Below are 23346 nucleotides of genomic sequence, written 5' to 3'. Positions count from 1 at the left end.
TAGGAAAGCCAGAGAGTGTGGGTGGGAAATAAATCATCAGAGTAACCATGTATAAAGTTTAAAGCTGACTCATTGAGAGTCGGGTAGCATATAAATGTGATAAATATATACATAAATAAATGTATGACTCCCAGAATTAAATCCAAATTATGGCTGGTGTTATGAAAAGGAGATTTGAGGAGTTTGAGGCTGGCAAGCTTCTTCCCACTACCCTTTGTTCTTAGTCTCTTATTTACATAATTAATATCTAGCACCTTTAACAATGATATATATTCACCAAATTCCTAACAAAGTAAAATACAATAGAAAAAAGTGGACATACAAAATAATATAAAAGACCATGTCTACTCAATAGTCAGTCTAATTTAAAAATGCCTACGTTAGCAGTTCTTAAAAACCTGGAAAACGAAATAGCTGAAAAGGGACTACATTTACTGCTTGACAAAGAAGGGCACCCAGAAAAAGGAATCAGACGATTATCCCAATGGATGGACCTACTGCTGGAATTTTTCCATTCAGGCCAAACAATTCTTTTCACCCACGCTTTGTTAGCAGTTCAGCTGCAGTGTTATACTCAGTGTTATACTCTGCGGTGTTATATTCAAGTGTATACTGTTATAGTCTATACTGAGCTGCAGTGCTATACTCTAATTCCCTATGCTGGCTGGGGGATTCTGGGAGTTGAAGTCCACCCATTTTAAAGTTGTTGAGGTTGAGAGACACTGATCTAGATGACTTTTCTGAACTGCATGTAAACACAATATTATACATGCATTACCATAATTTAATTTAGAAGTTTCCAGGTTATAGATAACAGTGACCAGATTGCTTTTGTTCAGAGGGATAGTATTCAGTGTATCAGCTTCAACTGACAGAATGCCACTTTGTGCCACGAAGACTTCCAGAGCTTCAAGTAATAAAGGGAATCAATGGTTAATCTTGATTTGTGAGCTGCTTCTTTGCATGAGAAAATAATGGCCTAACGGAGTTTATGGGATTCCTTTGAAGGAAACAACAATATGTGAAGGAAGTCTATGACATGCCTACTTGATGAAGATAATTTGGTGCCTCTCCAGAAGCACATTCTGCAGAAGATCATGGCATCCCAATGAGCTGTTGAGGAAGAGCTCGAGGCAAACAGCTAGAGAGGAGGAATTCCATCGCCCCTTCATCCTGCCTTGCCCAAGAGAGCTGGAGCAACTAAAGTTGCAGGAACAAGGATGGAATAAGTGCCTGGAACTAAGGGATGGTAGGATCAGGACTGCTGTGGCAGAATTATGAGGCAACACTGAGGACTTTCCTCAGTGATTTAAGCCTGACTTTCCTCAGTATGTCCTGCAACTGCATCCTTTCCAGCGCATCTTGTGAATCTCCTTATATATTTGGAACTGGGCACTGAAATTCTCAGACAGGCTTAAGACCATCACCTCTTCTTGAAGCTGGTTGCTTCTCCAAACAATTAGGCCGTGGAGCATGGACTATGCACTTAATAAGTGGCTAATCCTCTCTAGCACTCTGCCTTCCTTTCCAAATCACTTCCTTGGCACTAAACCAGCTATGGTGCTTATTAGTGAATTATAGCAACTGTTGCTGTAAAAAGCTTAAATAGTTTACCTATCTGAGCATACATACATACATACATACATACATATAAAAAATATATTGCTGATACATTTCTCTGTAATAATAATGGGAAGATAAACATACAGCAACTGAACAGAGGCTAAGCAGGTTTAAAAAATTATTTAAAATATATAAAATTCTAGTTCTTTCCAAAAAGGAATTTTGCATTGCAGACCATTGTATGGCATATCATGCTGTTCATGCTACACTTACATGAAACATAGGTCACATCTATTAAGACCCTCCATCTGCAAATGTGCCTTCAAAACATTCTCTTCCATGATTCCAGAGAAAATCAGTAGAAGATGGGCAAGCTCCCCTGTAATCCCATTTATGTAAAGGTACAATTGGTGGAAACCAGGTTGTGCCTTTATAATTCTACCCACGGTTCTTAGGAACATAGCTTTAGCCCCTAGATAATTTATTTTGCTGACTATAGTCAGGACATCATAGATGGAACATTTTTCTTAATTAGGCAAAGCAACAGTGAGTCAGTCTCGCTAAAGAAGCTGGCTTTCTCATATCCTCCGAATCAAGGAGGCAGGCACAACAATCAAAAGATAAGAACAAGATTTCCAGGTGCTGGTAAGAATTATTTTATTGTTGACCCCAAAATAATGTTTATTAGGACCTTCCACCTTTTCATTTATCCCCCACTCCCATATTCTATGAAACTGAATATAAGTGCTCAGACTACAAGAAGAAAGAGGAGGAACAAGAACAACAAACAGCCAAACAGGAACCTCAGATCATCTCATTCCAACCATCTTCACTGCAGTGAGCATGTCCTGAAATCCAAGAGCTTATTCAAGGTGACAGCAAGTAAGTAGTTTAGGTAGGCTAATTGTATTGATTTTAGTTGGAATTCTCACTCTGTGTGATTATTACTTTTTCTACATTCTCTTTTTCCTAATAAACTCTTTTATAGATCTGGAGATGTGGCTTTATTGGTTTAAAATGGCAATTTCTCATTAAAATCTTTCCCAGGTACACAACTACACACCTTTTATGAGCTCTCCTCCTACGAGGATTGGCACAAAGCTTTTATGTTCTCCACTTCGGATAGGAAGTTCTAAAGCACTCCCCGTTCTAGTCTTCCTAGAACTGAGCCAAAGAGAGAAGTCATGGAAAGATGAACTCCCCATCTGCAGAGACTACAGTGTGCCAGGAGACTGGTGGTAGCCTATCACAACGATCTTTTATTGGGAGTTGAATCCACCTAGATTAGCCTAAGTTACCAGCAGAGAATTTTCCTGTATTTAAAACAATCCACTTGTATATTTAGTCGCTCATACAGTAATCCTGTAGGATATGGCCAGGCCATTACTCCTTCAGTGTAAATTCAGATTTTAAGGAGAATATGCTCATTCAGGTTACATCTTATTAAACAAGGAGTCTGGTTAATGTGCTATCTTAACACATTCGCTGGATATTTTACAGTGATATTACACATTAAGACATAACATGGTTCATTTAACTTTTGTGTGATGTATTGTATGAACTCAGCTATTGTGATCTGCTGACCAGGGTTTATAGTTTAGTATATAACATGAACTTAGCCAGTTATGGTTTATTCAGTAAACAATGGTTAAGTGAAGTATAGTTTATGCAATATGTGAGTTCAGCATACAAGAGCAGTGCAGACCGACATGCCCTCTAGAAAGAAGTGAAACTCAAAAAGAAAACCTCATACTATATTCCCTCTATATGTCATTAGAGAGCTAAGTTTACCCTGTTAATTGTGCTTCTGTCCCTTTAATCAATAGAAAAAATTACCCATCTCTTAAGTCAAGGCTCCTCTGATTTCGTTAGGAAATAAGTCCAACTACTTAACCGTGGCCCAGCCCAATAAATAGGACCTGCCCCAAGTAGCTTACCTCTTGTCGAATTTCATCCAGGTGGTCTATAGTCAAACGCTTCTGACTCAGCTCTGGACCGAGAACAAGGGAAGGTCTGGAGGCCTTGGCAGATTTGGGCTATATGGAAAAAAAAAAAATCCAAACTTATAACAAAGGTTTGTCAAGTCTGAGCAGATCAGTGTCGCGTACACATACAGAAAGGGTGCCAGAAAGATTTCATCATTAGATGAAAATAGTAAGTCTGATGTTGTAGTAATTCATGACTGGAATTAGGTACTCACCTTCTGCTTTATCCACCTTCTTTTATGGAAGAAATGGTCGTCAAAGGACGAGATGGGCTCCATCCTCCTTTGTGCTTCCAGCTTCTGGAGATCCTTTTTTGGCTTTCCTTTCACCAAGACATCCCGGTTAGGGATCAAGGGAAAGATAGGCACTTGAGCATAGGGACTGTCTGAAGGGCCAATCTTTGCTAGGTAAAGCAAAACAGAATTAAATGTCAGGATGCTCCCAGCTAAGAATTACCAATACTTGGGACTCAGCATCCAACCCCCTCTCTAGTGAAAAGCAAAGAGAAATTGGAGCAGAACGTAGCAGAGATCAAGTGACAGAAAGAAGCAGGGAGCCATTGCAAGAGGCCCAGCAGGAAGCTAGGCAGCAAACTTTTCCTTCTCCCCCAAACTAATCTGATTTCCAAGGTCTGAACTAAATATTCTTTTATAAAGGAATGAATGCATCTCCTTTTCTTTGTGCTGGGGACACAGAATGGTAATGATACAGTGTAGAAGGGATGCTGTTTTTCATGCTTTTCTCCCCTACCATGGCCCTGGCTGAAATTGCTTCTCAGTCAGCTCTTAATAGCTATTGGAGGAAAAACTTTATTAGCACAAGGACAGGCATCCAGTATAAACCATGATAATGCAAAAATGACAAAATGTGCACTTCACAGTGCAAACTCAGGTGTTCGTACTTATATCCAACACTGCACACAAGTATGTAAGTTATGCGGTTTGCACTGAGACACCCCAGTGTATATTTTGTCACTTGCACCCCTTTGCCCCTTCCTGCAGATACCCTTAGTTATTTTCTTTTACTAGCTAACTGAAGTCCTAGGAATTTGGATAAACCGTAGCAAATGCCCCTCCATCCTGCAATCCAGATGGGTTCTAAGGCCCTGTAATGTGTATTTGCAAGAAGAGAGAAGATTGCATATGTCATATTTAATCTGAGTCTGTATCTTCAGTAGATAATAGATTAACTGATACGATCTGCATAAACCGCCTAAGACAAGGCAAAAGAATAAATAAATTCCATATATTTCCCATCCCCTCACTCCATCATTTCATTACAGGTTATTTAGAAATTTAAGAATTGTTTTTAGCACTGAAAGAACTTTTCAGAGGCCTGTCTAAAACCTTATCAAATTTTCAGAACCATTTCATGGTTCTTTTCCACTGGAATGAATTCCTTTTGTGGAAGCAGAAAATAGAGCAGAGACTCCTTCCTAGTTGACTGCTATGTGCTTTCCCAACCTCCATTCCTAATCAGAAAAGCCTTCTCGGGGAATGTGGTCACCGATTGTGGCAGCTAATTGCTATGGTTTGGGGCAGTGAAGCATCGCTTGGATCTTTGCTGCCGCTTGAACAAAAATCCGCCAAATGGATTTTTTGCTGCCTTCCTGCTTCTGTTACACAAGTGGTCATCCACTAGGAGAAAAAGGGAGAGACAGACAAACTCAGTGTCGGATTGATGCAATGCAATACCTGTATTTAGCAGAGTCCTGAAAAGAGTTTTGAAAAGGAAAACCCGTATTCCCTTGCAATGCTACCCATGATGCCTACCCATGGGCCTGGAACTACTTTCCAGAGCACCTTCCTCTGCATCTACTCTGCATCTACCATCCTCTGCATCTATTTTTTTCAATTCCCCCCCTCCCAAAAAACCCTCACCTTTTCCTAGAGGGCTTTTGCACTAATACATCAATTCCTATATACTGTTGTAATTAAGCTTTATATATTACATTTATATAGCACATTTATCTCACACAAAGCGACTCTGGAGTGTGTAAAACAATTAAAAGAACAGATGAATAACGAATCTGGAGCTATATCATCATGCTTACCTATTGTCAAGTATTAAATGTTGGAAGCCCAACAATTGGTGTTAATTTTCCAATTTGGGCAACTTTGGAATATACATATATAACACCTTTGGTTGGATGAACAGTATTAGGATCGAAATATACTAAAACTCTAATATCTCTGGAAACAATTTCATCAGTTAAAAAGCTATGGAATGGAATGTCTAATTAAAAAAAAAAAAGATTTGACCCTTTTTCCCATGCCAAATTGACTTTAGGGGGAAACCCAACTTTAAAAATTGGGAAAAAGATGGTGATATGGAAAAATTGGATGGAAGTGGGGATACTGACATTGGACCAACTGATAGATGATGAAGATGAATTTTTAACATATGCTGTGTTAAGAGATAAATATCATCTATCAGATGTAACCCAATGGCAATATTTACAGTTACAACTTATGTTAACAACATTGTTTGGACCAGCAGCATTTTCAGTTTCTGAGACACCTGAGATATTAGGACAACTTGTTAAATCCTTTAAAACTAAAAAAACCTACTATTAGTTTGTATAGATATTTGTTATCAATAAATGATATGCAGATACTAAGAAATGAGTGGAACAAAGAATTAGAGGTTTCTATATTGCCTAGACAACGGGAGAGTGTCTTAACTTCTATAGCAAGAGTATCAATGGAGCTTAAACCACAACTTACACAACAAAAAATAATATTTAGAATTTATTGGACACCGCTATGTATGTATAGAAAAGGATTGCCAAAAACAGCATTTTGTTTGAGATGTAATAAAGACAATGCCCCTTTAAAGCATATGTTTTTACAATGTCCTATACTTATTAAGTTTTCGGAGAAAGTAGTGGAGTATATAAATATGACTCTGCAACAAGAATTAAAATTTTCAGAGGATAATATTTTTTTGAACTACGTATCTAATACATGGTACTTGACAACTGGACAACATAAATGGATTCTCTGTGCCCTTACTTTGGCCAAAAGACTGATACTGCAACATTGGAAAGATAAATGTATGGCCCCATTTAGTCAATGGATTGAAGACCTGATTGCACTTGCCACTCATGAGTGGATTTCCTGTAGATGTAGACTTTGTATGGACAAGTGTAATGAAATATGGGACTTGTTTATACAAAATACAGTGGGTTAAAAAAAAAAACATGCTAGTCATATAACTCTATTAGAAATATTTATGTACTTGAATAATATTTGTATAAGATAAGCATATACAGAATTGTGTTTATTGTTATGATATATTAACACTTTTTTCTCTTTGTTGTATTTTTTCTCTTTTTTGTTAAAGCATTTTATGTATTTTTTTCCTTTTTGTAATCAAAAATTTAAAAAATAAACTAAAAAATAACAGATGAATAAAAACAATCAGTATAACAAGATTAAAAATGATTATTAAAATAAAAACATTATCAAACATTTTAAAAATTTAAATTTTAAAATATACAAACCCCATGGGGAGAGCAGAATATCAATTACAGTGGAGCCATCTAAGAATGTCTCCGGTTCCCAAAGACCCCCAGGCCTGATGACATAACCAGGTCTTGAGGGACTTCCTAAACAACAGCAGGGAAGGGGTGAGCCTCAGGGGGGAGAATGTTCCACAAGGAGGGAACCACAGCAGAGAAGGCCCACTTCCTGGGACCCACCAAATGCAAGTCTCTGGCTGATGGAACGCATAGCATATCTTCCCTGCCAGATCTAATGGGACGGGCTGATGCAATCAGGGAGAGATGGTCCCTCAGATAACCCGGCCCCATGCCATGAAGGGCTTTAAAGGTCAAAACCAGCACCTTGAATTGGACCCAGAAGCAAACTGGCAGCCAATGCAGCTTGTGAAGCAGAGGTGTAATATGTGTTCTTCTAGGAGCACACATAACTGCCCGCGCTGCCACATCCTGCACCAGTTGAAGGTTCTGGATACACTTCAAGGGCAGCCCCATATAGAGTGCATTACAGTAGTCCAATCTGGAGGTGAGTAGGGCATGAGTGACTGTGAGCAGAGCCTCCTGATCCAGGAAGGGGCACAATTGGCGCACAACACAAAGCTGTCCAAAGGACATCCTAGCTACGACTGCCACTTGCTCTTTGAGCAGGAGTCACCAGTTTAGGAGAACCCCCAGATTGCACACCAGGTCTGTCCAGGGCAGTGCCACCCCATCCAGCACCAAAGATTGCATAGTCCCAGAACCGGCAGGACCCCAGACCCCAAGCCACTCAGTCTTGCCAGAGTTCAGCTGAAGTCTGTTGTTCCCCGTAAGTTTCATGTCATTTCCCCAACCCACTACAAGGCAAAACCAGGAATTGCCATAGATTGGCTTAGAGCCTTAAGGTTATTAGTTCCACTTTTCCAATTTATGATCTATCAGGTTCTTAACTGATATCGATCAGCTCTGAATTTTGCTTCAGTGTGAGTTTTTACCTTGGAGATTTTCCACATATGACTGCAGTTCCTTTTCATTCATGACGCAAATGTGGGCAGCACCAGCAAAGGCAGATATGGGGGAAGATTTGGTACGGGGCACTCTTGCTTTCCCGGAATGGTGTTCACCCTGCTTGGCTGGCTTAGTCTCAGGCTGCCAAGCTCTCTTGCCAGTAAAGTTCAGGAACTTTTCCCGATAATAGCTAGAAAACAAGCCAAAGAAAAATTAAGGTGAGCATTGAATGTAACTGAATAAGACAGCAAAGATAGTTAAGCCATATGCTTTCGTCATTGTTGGCTTTAAACATAACTCCATTACGTTTAAGGCTGTTCTGACTGGGCCACCCACTTCCAAAACAATTTTTAATTCCCATCAAAATCACTCAGGGTTGTCCTTGTCTCTTTTAACCTTAACTGTTCCTCACTCTCTTTCATGATATTCTGTGCAACTACCCTTTTCTCTCTATGCACATTGTACAATATTTTTCTCTCATCCTCATCTTTTGCAGCATTTTTTTTAATCCACAGTCTCTTCATATAGCAAGCATCCTTTTTTATATTTCCTATCAGCATAACTGCATGTATTCTATAACATCATCACAGATAGTTTATTTGATTCATTGCTATCACACGTAACTTTCTTTACTTGTAAGTCTTGTAAGTCCTTTACTTGTAAGGACAAGATTTGCCTTGTCCTTTCTTGCTAAGAAGTGGACTTAGCTTATTCATTTCATGCTTGGGAAGTTCCCTTTAGTAGCGATGTTTTGTGCTGCTGCAACAGAAATAAAGCAAAAGCTGGTACAGGAGTAACTTTACAATTTAATTGTGTTGCAGTTTTATGCATTAAAGTTATATTGTTAAAATACTATTGTTTTGGTTTTAGGACCTATTTTGTAATGGTTCTAGGTTCATTGTGCTCTAGTCTTATGGATCATTGGGCTGGGGTGTATGGAAAGTGTTGGAAGGTGTGATTGGTTTGTGATGGGCCCATTAGATTTGGGGGAGGAGAGGCAGGTAGTGGGGGTGGGATGGCAGGGGAGAGTAGGGAGAGGGCGGCATTGAGGTAGTGACAGGCATGGGGAGATATGGCAGGAGGCAGGGGCAGGCTGCAGGTGTGGAAGGCAGTCCTGGTGGTTAACACCAGTGTCTCTTTCTGGGCCCCTGTGCTCAGCCCCAAAACCTGGTCTCTGGACCCTTGGAGGCCCTGGACTGGCTGCTACTGCTCAATGCCAGGTTGGCCTGTAATCAAGCTCACCTCATCCAATCTGATTGTGGATGACAGGGTTCACCTGGTATGTATTACCAAGCCTTGGTTGGGCACAGAGAGGGTTTTTTTTCCCTGTCTCAGAAATCTGTCCTCCTGGGTTTTGAGTGTGGGATCAGCCATGATTTTGGGGCAGGGATGGTAGTGTGCCTGTTGTTATTTGGGAGTCTCTAGTTGCCTTTAGAGGCACTGCCCCGGACATAGCTGGATGCGAAGCTGTTTGTGAAGCTGGGTCATAGGGATCAGTTGGGCTTGCTGCTTGCCTACCTTCCTCCCTGCAGGGTGACAGCAGCCTTGCTTGAGCTCCTGGACTCTGTAGCAGAGATGGTGGTGGTGTTCCCCAGATTGATAGTGCTGGGGAACTTTAACCTGCTTTCTCTGGGCCCAGAGTGAGAGGTGCCCCATGAGTTCATGGCCATCATGGCAGCCATGGATCTGGCCCAGATTATTGATGGCCCGACTCACAGAGGGGGGTCACACATTGGATCTGGTGCTTGTCTCAGGGTATGACAAAGTGCTCAGGTCTCTCCTGGGTAAAGGGGGGCCAGGTGAACCCTTGCAGGGTCGCTGTGAGGATTATTCTAGGCATCTGTCAGATAAAGTCGCTTGACTTCATTTGGAGTTGGACTCTGGCTGGGCAGATCCAGTGGAAGTGACTGAGGCACATTCTAGCTTGGTTAGCTGAGAGGAGTTTGAGCCAATCAATCCTGAGGAAGTGGACAGGGTCCTTACAGCTGTGAGCTTGGCACCTGTAGTCTGGACCTGTGCCCCTCCTGGTTGGTTAAGGCCTCCCAGGAGATGGCATGTGGTTGGGTCCAAGTGGTGGTAAATGACTCTTTGCGGGAGGGGATGGTTCTGCTAGCCTTGAAAGATGTGGTGGTTCACCTCCTCAAGAGGCCATCTTTGGATCCTACAGTCTTGGATAACTTCTGTTTAGTCTCTAATCTTCCCTTTTTAAGTGAGGTTGTTTAGAGACTGGTGTGCTTCCAGCTGTGGAGAGCCCTGGATGAAGTAGATTATCTGGATCCTTTCCAGACAGGATTCAGGCCATGCTATAGTACTGAGACTCCATTGGTTGACTTGTGGATGACTTTTGGAGGGCTTGGGATGGGGGCGGTGTGTCCATCCTGGCCCTTCTGGATCTCTCAGTGGCTTTCAATACCATCGACCATGAAATCTTGCTGGACCAGCTCTGGGGTTTTGCAGTGGTGTTCCTCCTTTCTCCGTGGCTGGTACCAGCCAGTGCTGGTGGGAAAGAAGAGGTCCAGCTCTAGGCCCCTGTTATGTGCAATGCCTTGGGGGTTGAGTCTCTTCCCCCTCCTATTTAACATCTATATGAAGCTGCTGGGAGAGGTCATCTGGCATCATGGGGTTCGGTATCATCAGTATGATACCTTTTCATTCGTAATTAAACCTGGACCTTTACTTCCCTGTATATATTCATCAACTGTACTCTGCAAAATCAGACTATTTTTATTGAGATGTATAAATGATATATCTCTTTCTCTTACAGATACATGTTTATTTTTCTTTCTTTTATTTTGTTAGTTAATTCTTGGTGTTTTCCATTTACTGCTGTTACATTCCAAGTTGCATTCTTCCATATACCATCGTTGTCCCCAGATGGGACATAAAGATTTATCTCTGTCACTCATCAAACTTTGGTCAACTAAGGGTTTCACATAATACACTGTACTAAGTAAAAAAAGGAAGAACCATATGGAAAATGCAAGTGACATTTCAGTGAATTACAGTGTTGCATGAATGAAATAGGAGGTTCATACTAAATGCCTGATGGAGAAATACGCATTATTTTTTTTTCAACTAGTAATTTTACATTTAATAAATAGATTTACTTTGATAACCAATCCCCCAGAAGTACAAAATGAACCCTCCTAACATTCTTTTTCTTTTTTACAGTTATTCATCAAATCTTTTCTAATAAAAAGTATGCTAGGTAATGTACATTAGCTTTGATTGTAAAAGCAGATTCCCATTGAAATAGTCTTGCATGATCAAGCAGATTTTCAAATTGCTGTATGAATGAAATGTGAGCCAGATTCAAAACATTTTTCCTTTTATTGTCATTTGAGAGAACCCAAAATCTAAATTGTTGATAGTAAAAATGTTAATGGCTAAAGGATTATTCAATGCCCTTAAAACTCAACAAATTTCTTTTTGAACCCTTTTGTAAGAAGAATGTGACTCTTGGGGTTCATACAAACATGCAAGGCAACATGGTTAAGCACAGTGTACGAACCCAGTCTATGTTTTTGTATACAGTATATTTAGGATCTCCTCTTTCTCACCTGACAATATTCAGAGTAGCTTTTCTTGGCAGTCTAGATGTTTCCACCAGCTTTGACAAGAGCTCAAAGAACAAGATTCCTCTGGCATCAACAGTCTCCATGTCATCTTTCTTAGGGGCTGAAGGAAAAAGGGGGATTCATGTCAAGAAATTGCCAGAGTGAGAAAAGGGAGGGCTAACAATGATGCAGAAGAGCTGGTGGTGTAAGACCATCCTGATCTGGGAACACAAATCTATCCCTTTTCTTCAGAGAAGCATGGAGACTACTGACTCCTGTCAATTCTCAAAGTTTTTGGAGTCTCTTTAAAAGCTAAAGGGAAACTTTTTGTCCATTCATCCCTGGATAATTATTGGGTATAAAACTCAACCTATGAAGCAGTTTCCATTCAGTTAGTCCTTGTAACAGATGTCGGAGAGCAAGTTTACCTAATCTGAAGTTCAGTTTTGGACCTTATCTAAAATGAAATAGAAACCACGCATACTACATCACTGATGTTTTCTGCTATCAGTTTCAATAGGGAGTTGCTTCCACTTTGCAACTTGTTATTGCCTCACCTCCAATCTTTCTGCCCTCCCCTTTGCTCACTGCAATTCAGGAAGAGGACTATGCATTCCAGGTGATGGCAACTGTCAGGTCAAAGGCAGTGTCTTGTCTGCAGGGTGGGAAAGAATGCAGAGGACGGAGACACCTTATAGCCACCTATGTTGGGTGAGAAATGAAATGCCAGATTTGGATTGGCCAGAAGGTAGCACAGGAAAGTGATAGAGTAAGAGGGCTTCCCTGTTGTGCAGTTGTCATATTTGGCTGCTAATCTGCTTGCAAAGCTTAGTCCTTAGTTATGTCTTGATTCCTTGGGAAAGCAGCTACTTGACTCTTGAAAGGGCCTGACAGTAATGAGATATGGATTTCACCGTGCCTATAAGGTGGAGAGCTGGAAGATCAGATATTCTGATGCTCCACAGGGCCAAGCTAGACATTATATTAAATGCAAATATTTCTAACCCCCATCCATCTGTTATTTTAATTAAAAATGTGTATGGTGCTTTTGGTTGCTTAGTTAACGTCCCTATTTAATTATCTTCTGTCCTAATGCAAAGTTTGGTTCTTTAGTTATACCAGTAATCAGGGGAAAGCTCTGCATATTTTCCAACAGTTTGTCTTGGATAAAAAGGTGGACTTTTTTTTTTGTAAAGGAAATATTCATTTGGTAGTCAAACAGGGAAAGTAATGTTATTTTTCAATTACACTATTCATTTGTTTTAAGATGTATTACATTTCTTAAAAATGCTACACCAAATATTTTCTGCCCCTTTACATTTTCATCAAGACAGACAAATATGTCAATTCTGGCATCTCTTTTTTATAAAGCGCTATTTTAAATTTAGATATTCCAATTTATGATAGGTGGTGCTATTCCTGATTATGTGAATATGTATAGTTACTACTGAGTTTTTAAATGTGTATTTTTAAAAATCAGAATTATATATCAAATTACATTGAAGCCTAGCTCATTCCATGTATATTTTAAAGTGATATTCTCTTTGACAGATTCATCATATCTCATTAATAATATGATCAATGAATAAATTAACTGTGGATTGAGCACCATTACTGAACCATATCAGAACCACTACAGTTTAGTTCCTATAATAATTGCTAATCAGAGAAAAAGAGAGAGGAAGTGATTTAAGATAAGACCCAGCCTAGAATCCTCAAATAGTCTTGGATCAAAACAATGCTCCCCCCTCCACATCTTAAAGCCTGTCTTACCTTTGCTTAGCAACGTGTTATCCCATTGTATTAAATATTACAGGCCATTTCTCATGGGAAGCCCAAGATGCAGAATCTGTATGGGGAATAGGGATCAGTCCTACTAACAAGAAGGTTCTCTTTCTTCTCACCTACAGCCTGGATGAAGCGCCTGGTGTCTGTGATCATGGTGAGGAAATCGGTGAAATTCACTTTTCCATCTCCTGAAAAACAGTCCCCACAAAAGAAAAAAATCAACAACAATCAGTTGATAAGCTAGACTGAAAGGAGCTACTTCCAATGATGCCTCACTCTTACTTCTGGTGGTAACTAGACAGTCTTGCCTAAACTGTACACTCCAGTTCATTCATTAGCATGCTATCTCTTATTCCTGTGTATATCACTCTGATGGTTCTGACCCAGTGGTATGCTGGAGCTGGCTCGTACCAGCTCACAGGAGCTGATTGTTTCGTTTTCTGGAATTTTGCAATCCAGCTGAGAGCAGACCTTGTTACACACGCTGCTCCCAGGTTCGGCTTATGGTCACTCACTCACACACTCATAGCCTGTTGAGGCACGCGGATCTTATCAGCCCCCCTTGCTTTCTACCTGGGTTTTCCAGATAGGTGCGGCTGGAGCAGACAGACACACAGCCCTGGTCAACAGCCGGGAAATAATTGGGGATACACACAAATCACTTCCAACCGAACACTGAGGCACAAGAGGTTCTTTGTAATACACAGAGACCCAGTGAATTTAAAGTAACAGCAAAACTTTACTGGTTGCAAGGTATATTTGCTCTTCCTCATACACACACACACACTTACCCACATCCTTCCCAACTAGGCTGCCAGGCACTAGCTAGAGGGACGGAAGCCACCAAGTCTGGATGACTCAGATGACCAAGATGACTCAGAGTGGGCGGGCTTTGGGACCCCATAGATAAGATTCCTGGCTTTTGTCCTCTCTGCTTACATGCCTGCTTCATCTTTAGGTTATGGCAGCTTCAGCCTAGTCTCACAACCTGAGCAGAGCCATGAGGGCTGGTGCGTCAATCAGCTGCTTGGCAGCTAGGGGCACAACATGGCAGCAGCAATGGAGGCACTGGGATTTTGGGGGTGTGGGGGGGGGGGAGAGCTGGTTGTAAAACATTTACCAGCACACCACTGTTCTAACCCCTTTATCCACTACCAGAATATGAAGAGACTGAAAGTCCATTTCATGTAATACCCTATTTCAAATTGTAGCCAGCCAATTGCTTCTGAGAAGCCCACATACAACCCATGAAGGCAAGGAGCTTCTCTTGTTGTTTGTGTCCACTTAGCAATGGAGTCCCAATTATGATCGCTAAACGAGGACTACCTGTATGCACTTACCATCTATGTCAGCATACATCAGTTCATCAAGGACTTCCTCCTCAGTTAAGATGATTCCTAAATTAAGGGCTGTGATCTCTAGGGCTGTCAGATCAATTGTTCCATCGAGGTCCTTCCTGAATGTATCATAAGCTGTGCGGAAGGCTATGCAGAGATACAGAGTAAGAGAGAAAAAGGAGGGGGTGAGACTCGGGAGACCACCAAAGATTGGGTACTGGAAGCAAGAAGGATCGGGCATCCGCTCACCAGCCTTTTGCTATGAATGTACCCTGTCCTCACATCTGATTCCTAATTAATCCCATTATTGTCTCATACTCAGGGAATTAATGGACTAAAGAAATGATTGTCCAGCCTGATGTATTCCCTCCCATTGTGCTGGACCAATTGTCATAATTATCAGCCATAACTGACCATGCTTGCTGGGAATTATGGGAATTGATGATTAACATGTGTAAAGGGCATGACCTTAGTACTGGATGATCTAAAGTACGGATGCTTCACTGTTTTCAACATAACTTTAAATGTGGCAATTTTCTACATTTTGTGTATTATATGACCAAACTACATACCCTTCCCCCCCAGCCCCAAATTCTGGAAATTGTTTTATGAGAACCTTGGCAATTTCTTCTCTAAAGCTGCTGTACAATCTGATGCTTGTAACTAAACTGAGATACTTCCTGTAGATTCAAATTGGGAAGGCTGCTCTACTAGAGCATTAAGAGTCCTTCCAGATGTTGTAACATTACAGCAGGTTACTGAAGGTGATTCAGGGCTCAAATCACTTAAAAAGTTGATGTCCAGAAAAAGAAAGGAAAGCAAAAGACTTGCAAGAACATGGCAACGATAGCATGTTTTCATTCCTCACAGTAGGAAATATCACTTTATTTATATATTTTCTGTTTTGGAAGCTGATTTCTTACAGTTGCCATTACATTATTTTCATGTATTTTTCTGAGGATTATGAAGACCACACATAATATCAGTACAAGTTAACTGCCACATCTTTGATAAAATCTATGAAAAACAGCAGTATAACTATTAAAACAATTCAAAGGTTAAACGTTTCTATTTTATGCTTGGAAACCTCTAAGCAAAACCCTTCTCCAAACAAACTTCCAGAGTTCTCATGAAGAAGGCATATTTAAATCAAAGACTTTAAGTTTATAATATTGGCAGGGCAGGACCAATTATGATGGTTTTCAGACAGTTTCCCCACAGACTATATATAGAGCCTTGAGAAGACTCAGTACAGTTATATGGTTCAGAAGCAGGAGAAATACCTTCTAGCTGTGGCTTACTCAGGTTCTTTACTGCTTTGGATTTGGCCATCTCACTGAAAGTCACAGAAGAGAAAATCCTGTCCAAATTAAAAAAAAAAAGCACAATATTGATTAATTTCCCAAAACCCTACTGTTTTTCTGAAAAAGGGGAGATTACTGGTTGCAAAATGGGGACTATTCCTGGAAAAACTATTGATGGCAGTCATTGTGAATAATCAAGAATGTAAGAAAAGCCATTGCTCAGTGATTTACTATTAAAGTTATTAAAAGGAGACTCTGATAGTTCCCTGAAAGTTCTGTCATGAAATATTAGCAAGTCATCTGAATGCTGATTTGCATGTTCCAAATAGGTATGTGAGACAAATAATAGGATTAAACAAAAAATAATCCTTTTAAATTCATCGCTCCAGCACTGAAGACCCACTACTCAATCGCTACTCAGTGTTGACCCAGGTGGGCATTCCACTGAATATTCCTGGGGGTGGGTGTGTGTCTTCATTTATCTGAGAGATTTTGCTCTAGCAATGGCACCTTTTCTTTTCTTTCTTAGAGCTTTGCCCAAAGGGTAGAGGGAGAAACAGTAGACCGCAAGTGCTGGTAGACTGATAGTTTAACACTTTACTTAAGTAATTGCAGAAAGTAAAGAATATGATGCTGAGAGTTACACAAATGAGTGCACAATGTAAACTAGCACTACGCTGTGCTAAACCGTATAAATTAATTTCTCGATTTAGAATTCATCATAGTATTTTGATGTTAATACTTCTAACTCATGGAAATTCAACTGGATATATGACTGTAGAAGACAAGGCCAAGCAGGATTTGGTACTGGAGGAAGAGGAGGAGGAGGAATTAAATTTATATGCCACCCAACTCCTAGCGACTCTGGGTGGTTTAAAATTGTTAAAAACGTTTAAGAGCAGAAAACAATACAAAAAACACAAAAATAGCCCAAGACAAAAGAACAATGATGGCAAAGAAAACAAACCTGGAAGGGGACAAAAAAGAAGAAAGGGGCATGAGTCATCCTCACCAGGTAGAGGAGGTACAGCACAATCAGATTTTCAAGATTCTGTTATTATAGCCAGTTTCAGTAAAAGTAGTTTTACCCCTCCTGTGGAATTGGTTTCCTGATCTGGTCCATCTAGTGGGGCTAACACTTATGGTTCGGGGAATTCTCAAAAGACCTGGGATGAAGGATGAAGGCTTCAGTGGGAGAAGAGAAATCAGATGGACAAATCTTGCTGACCTGTTTGGTGTTTGGAGATGTGACTTCTCCATCATTCTAGGCAACTTGAACATCTTTGCATCTGGCATTTTATTTGAGTATCTTCCTATGAAGAAAAGAGAATACATCCGCTGTCAGGACCAACAATTCTCTACCTAGTGTAGAATCATTGCTAATTTTTTGGGGGCTGAGCCAATTCTTTCTATCACAATGCTACAGATTTATACTATCCATCTTTATAGGTTTATTTCAATTAGGTGATTTTAAAAGAGGAAAAAAAGCAAAAATGCCAGATGATGCATATGAATTAATTTTTAAGTGGTTTGGTTATCTTTCCCTAAGAAGCTTGGGAATTATAATTTTGAGAATTCACCCTTTGTTAAAGATTCCCTAGCTACTCTTGTCCATAGCCACGCTGGTTTATACTGAGAGCCATGCAAATTTATTTCAGTAATATACCACCTTTGTGATTGAGGCTTTCTTGGAAAACAGGCTACTACATTCACTGTATGCCAAGCAGTGTATACAAAGGAAGAAAAGCATATAGGGAAACAGAAGATTCAGCTCCAGCGTTAATACTCCTATGCTAAAAATAACTATGTATCCACCTCCCACGTAAGACCATCCAGTCAATTCATAACTAAGTGCTGATCTTCATTAGTTCAGGAGCATCATAAGACTAGAGTCGGCAGCACAATCGTCTCAGTAGAATGCTCCTCAGTTTGATGCCTGCTCTGCACACACGTATGCACAAATGCACACTGAGTTTCTTCCCATATTACCAACAGTACTAGAACAAAGAACCAGTTACAACATGTAGCTTCTGCACATCTTGTATGGATGCTAACTGAGAGTTCTGCTCCCTTTTTATGGGAATCAGCTAGAAATCCAGCTGCAACAGCAGTGAATCCAAAAGCACCAAGAACAACTGGTTTCCTCCCATCTTTTCAGTGGTGGCACCTGAAAACAATGAATTGGGGGGATAGAAAGACAGCTTTGGTCCCCCCCCCCCCCACGGCAATTTGGTTTCCAAAAGATAAATAATATATTTATCCTTAATGATTTTATCTTAAACATACATGACCAGTTAAGTTTCAAGTAATCTTTTTTTTTTTTAATCTGTTCAATCATGTCTGATTCTCGGAGACTGCCTGGACAAGTCCCTGCAGTTTTCTTGGCAAGGTTTTTCAGAAGTGGTTTGCCATTGTCTCCTTCCCAGAGCTGAGAGACAATGACTGGCCCAAGGTCACCCAGCTGGCTTTATGCCTAGGCAGGATTAGAACTCACCATCTCCTGGTTTCTAGCCTGATGCCTTAACCACTACACCAAACTGGCTCCCACAATCATGCCTAAAATGCAGATTTAATCTCCCATTTCTCTTATGCAAAGGCGTGTAGGACTGCCTTCTGTTCACATAACCACAGGAGTCCAACGTTGCATGGGGTGGTACTAATTTGGGAGATTATTTGTCTTTTCCTGATGTCATCAATGCATCTTGTGAGCTTCCTGTTCTCTCCTGACTTCCCTGCTACAAGAACAACACATCCTTTAAATTTCTGAATTTCCTCTACAGTCTTCTCCAACTTGATTACCTCCAGATGTTTTTGACTAAAACCCATCATACCCAGCCAGCACAGTAAATGACTTTGCAGATTAAGGATGATGGCATTTACATCTAATACATCCAGACCATATCAGACTGAAGAAGGGTCTGCTGGAGGAGGCACATGACATAACTTCTAAAAGATTATCTTTCCATACTAACTTCTTACTATAAGACAGTTGTCCTTCAACTTTATAGAGTTAAAAGTTGAAATTTTGCTTGTGGTCAGGACATTATGACCTATAACTGTCCCTCATGTATCCTGGACAACCAGTAACCCCTAGTAATAGTGAGGACCTTAAAAAGCATAAGCTGTCTAGTTATATAGAGTTCATGGACATCTAGGAAGGAGGCTGGTTTGGTAAGCAGCTTGGAGCTAATGAAAAAACAGCCGTGACCATGTGGGCAGACCGTCAATCCATAATCAAAGTTACTGACAATGAGAATAATCCTAATTTATTTCTAAGGATACTGGAGGCCAAGAGCAATTAAACGTGTCCTTTAGGACTCCAAACAGGTAACCTGGAGCTAAGAGAACCCTTATATTTTCCCTGCTCAGACTATTCCAGCTACTTACTCCCTGGATAAAGAATGGAGAATCTTAAAGACTTGGCACTGGATATTCTGTTACCTCATCATCGGTTTGCATCTGAAGCACTGCCTATGTAGAGGATAACAATTTCACAGAGGAATCTATTCAGAGGGAAATATAGTTGGGGACTGGTTCCAGAGTCTCTTGTTATCCTTAATCTTGGTGTCAGGGCTGAGTTCTGGCTCAACCTCCACTTCTGGGTCAAGAGTCCTGGGTGCTGTTGGGGGTCAAAGTCATGACATCACAGACCTGCAGCCAAAACTGGGTATAAAGGTCAGTGAGACTGGTCTGGAATTAATCCATGTTTTTGGAATTGATTGCCATAAAACACAATGATGAATCTAAATGTAAAGTGAGATTAGACAAGGATTGATCCACCCATTGTTATTTATTTAATTTTTTAGAGCTACAAATGTAACCCCCCCCCATGTTTAGAGTGTTCTGCTACAGGTAGTCATTGACTTACGACCATTTGTTTAGCAACCATTTGAAGTTACAATGGCACTGAAAAAAGTGACTTATGACTGGTACTTGAACTTATGACTGTCAAAGTGTCCCTGCAGTCAGGTGATCAAAATTCGGGTGCTTAGCAACCGGCATGTATTTACAATAGTTGCGCCATCCTGGGGTCATGTGATCACCATTTGCAACCTTTCCAGCTAGCTTCCGACAAGCAAAATCAATGGGGAACCACGTGATTCATTTAACGACCATGTAATTTGCTTAATGACTGCAGTGATTTGCTTAATGACTGCTGCAAAAAATGTGAAATCGGGTGTGGTCCTGTGATGCCTTGCTTAAACGACCGCACCACTTAACGATGGATCTTCCAGTCCCTATTGTGGTTGTAAGTCGAGGACTACCTGTACTACCTTAAACAAGAAAGTTACTGGATAATTTTCCTATACTGGATTTACAAAAGAGACTTGTTAAAGTTCTGAAGAATTTTGTAAGATGGGGCAAAGAAAAAAAATGAAAAAAAATCAAGTTCTAGGTCATTATTTGAAGGGACTAAAGATCAAGATTGTTAAAAATAAAAGGAAGGAATATAAAGTTGGTTTGTTTGATCAAGGTTAAAATAGATATGCTGTTATCTCTGGTAACCCTTAATGGACTTTTGCTGATCAGGACTGAAATGACAAGTTTTTAAGGATTTGTTTATGGATAAGAGATGGGATATGGGAAGAAGATCATTTGTTGTATTTTAAGAGGTGATAAGTTACTAAAATTGTTTAAACTTCTTGTGATGAAGGGGGAAGTCATTTCTTTATATATTTCTTTTCTTTTTCTTTACTATATTCTTATTTTTTCTTTCTTTTCCATTTTTTCTATTTTTTCTGCACCTTCTATTTTTCTTTTGTTTCTTTTTCTTTTTCTAGTTTCTATTAGTTTTTTTTATCATTGGAAGTGTAATTTTTAATAAAATTACTATCAGATTAGTATAATACCTTTATATAGAAGCAGCCTGAATTTTGAAAATTAGTGGTTCATTGTGGAGTATTAGAATATCCAATGAACGAGTTTTTAACCTAGCATGAACATATCATAAAATCAGTAGGTTCATGTTAGATGCAGCTAAGAATATGAATCTTGAACAATTTTTGATTGTTTTTGATTTGTTTTTTTGATTTGTTTTTAATTTCTGTACCTGCATGAGTTAAACATGGAATTCATATGCCCCAATTGGGCTGACACCCAAATTCATGCAGATCTTTTTTTCTCTAGAGTTCCATTTATTTGCTGTTGCTTATTTGTTAGACTTATATTGCTCCGGAAGCTTCAGGCACTCCCTTCATTCTGTTTCCACAATACAAACCTGTGAGGCAAGTTGGACTGAGAGAGAGTAATCATCCCAAAGTCATTTTCATGGCTAAGGTTGACTTGAATCTGGGTCTTCCAAGTCCTAGACCAATGCCAGCTACTACCACACTTTCTATGAAGGTATCCTGTTGAACTCTTTCCTACCAGCTTACCCTAGCAGTGGATTCAGGGATAGATTTAGAGATCAGAAAAGATGGGTATTTGCTAAGGCCCATGTTTCAGGAAGAGGTAATTTTGACATATTAGGCTGCAGGAGAAGAAATATGATTTAAAAGTTCCTCCATATAATCCAGATACATAACTGCAACTCGAAAAAGACTGATTTTTTGATTGCTAGAGATTCCTATACTTAGGAAAGAAGGTCATTCACCAAATATCTTTAGGATACTCCCTCCTATCACTTCAAGAGGTAAAGCCAATTAAAGATGTGTTTCTTTGGGAGGGGTTTTCTCACAATTAATCTGGCTAAAAAAGAAAAGGACAATCCCACAAAGAAACACCACTGAAGAACCATAACATGGCAACATAATTATCAGAGGGGAAGAAAAAAAACCCTTGAAGAGTAAAGGTCAATTCAAGAATGCTCAATTTTCTTGTCACAGGAGCTCATTACGCCAAAAGGCAATAAAAGTCCAACCAAATCAAAGAGCTGGAAAAATATCTTCCATCAAAAGGAATGGTGATAGGAAGTTGCTTTAATACTATTGATCCCTTTTGGATGCTGAAAGATAGAATATTAAAATATATTATATAAGGAAAAAAAATCAATGACAATTTTCTGAGTGTCAGAGAAAAGTATTTTCCAACCTTGCATCAAGATTGGGGACCTTTTACTTATAAACCACATACTCTGATGTAGCTTCATAACTCTTCTTGTTTTCTACAAGACTGGATTAGACTAACTGATTAACTTAAATCCTAAATACAGAGGCGTTTTTAATTCACCTCACTGTAATATATTTTCACCAGCGGTGTTGGAAGGAAATTCAAAAGGGAAATGAGGACGTACCCTAATGGGTCCAGGGAAGTAGGGATGATGACTAATACTTTATTATTTTACTGCTTTGTGAACTTTATAGAGATCTAATAGTGCCAAATGTTCAAGAAAATATTTCATTTTTTGAGATATTTTTGTTAAGGGGTCAAGATACTTTTGTAACAGAAGATACAGCTAAATTTGTGTGAATAGGTATGTATGTTAAGAAAGATGGTCCAGGATCCACAGGAGTTTTTATACCAAATCATTGTCTACATAATGGGCAATATATGTTTTCCTGATTAATGTTGATATTATTATTATTATTATTATTATTATTATTATTATTATTATTATTATATCATCGATTACTAGATTTTGGTGGTGATGCAAATTAGTTTGTAAATATATTTACTTGACTGTTCTGTTTGTTATTTTGTTTTAGTTTTAGTGTGGTTGCTAATTTATATGTGGAAGTATCAAAATGAAATCATTCTCTCTCAGTGTGAATATGCCACCTTATTCTATTGCATGTGTAGAAGACCCGATTAGTAGTAGCAGCACTGCAGGCTGCAAAACTGTGCTAAGGACCTCCACTTCAACTGTTCTGCCGCATCTGCGTCTTCCAGAGATAAACTCACCTTCAGTGTTAGAGAAGGTGAGACCGTCACTGCAAATGTGTATGAAATCGTTTAAATTCACTGTCTCATCCCCTACAAAGCAAAAACAACAGGTAAGAAAAATAAGGATGTTCAAATGCCTACTGCAGAGAAACAAAATAAAGCCAACTTCTAACTGAAAATCAAAAATGGCTAAGAGTCCTTCATGAGAAGACTCTCATAGTTGTTTCTTCACAAATACAATTTTTATTCTAGAGCTATGATTTCTTCAGGATACATTATAGCAGTGTTTCTCAACCTTGGCAAATTTAAGATATGTGGACTTCAACTCCCAGAATTCCCCAGCCAGCATGGCTGGCTGGGGAATTCTGGGACTTGATGTCCACATATCTTAAACTTGCCAAGGTTGAGAAACACTGCATTATAGTAACAAATGACAGTTAAAAGAAATAAAAATCAGAGTATCTAAAAAATTCAAGTTAAAACTATAGTTATTGTTTTAAA

At 39.5% G+C, this 23346-nt stretch overlaps 1 protein-coding gene across 1 annotated transcript in view; it reads right to left on the bottom strand.

Annotated features, from left to right (window-relative positions):
- EFCAB13 (EF-hand calcium binding domain 13) overlaps window positions 1-23346 on the bottom strand; it is a 125061-nt gene that overhangs the window by 427 nt on the left and 101288 nt on the right. The window contains exons 54-62 of the mRNA XM_088143283.1: window positions 22864-22935; window positions 17252-17336; window positions 16003-16079; window positions 14723-14866; window positions 13499-13570; window positions 11598-11715; window positions 8025-8227; window positions 3764-3951; window positions 3501-3599 (exon numbers count right to left, since the gene is read on the bottom strand). Coding sequence (XP_087999409.1) covers window positions 3501-3599; window positions 3764-3951; window positions 8025-8227; window positions 11598-11715; window positions 13499-13570; window positions 14723-14866; window positions 16003-16079; window positions 17252-17336; window positions 22864-22935 — 1058 coding nt within the window. The remainder of the gene's footprint in view (window positions 1-3500; window positions 3600-3763; window positions 3952-8024; window positions 8228-11597; window positions 11716-13498; window positions 13571-14722; window positions 14867-16002; window positions 16080-17251; window positions 17337-22863; window positions 22936-23346) is intronic.

This window comes from Python bivittatus, unplaced genomic scaffold, assembly GCF_059951505.1.
Source record: "Python bivittatus isolate LINGU-HERP-01145 unplaced genomic scaffold, Pbiv_v1 ctg000410_np1212, whole genome shotgun sequence".
NCBI classification, from domain to species: Eukaryota; Metazoa; Chordata; class Lepidosauria; order Squamata; family Pythonidae; genus Python; species Python bivittatus.
Note: the sequence above shows the minus strand (reverse complement) of the source record. Positions and strands in the feature narration are given on the sequence as shown.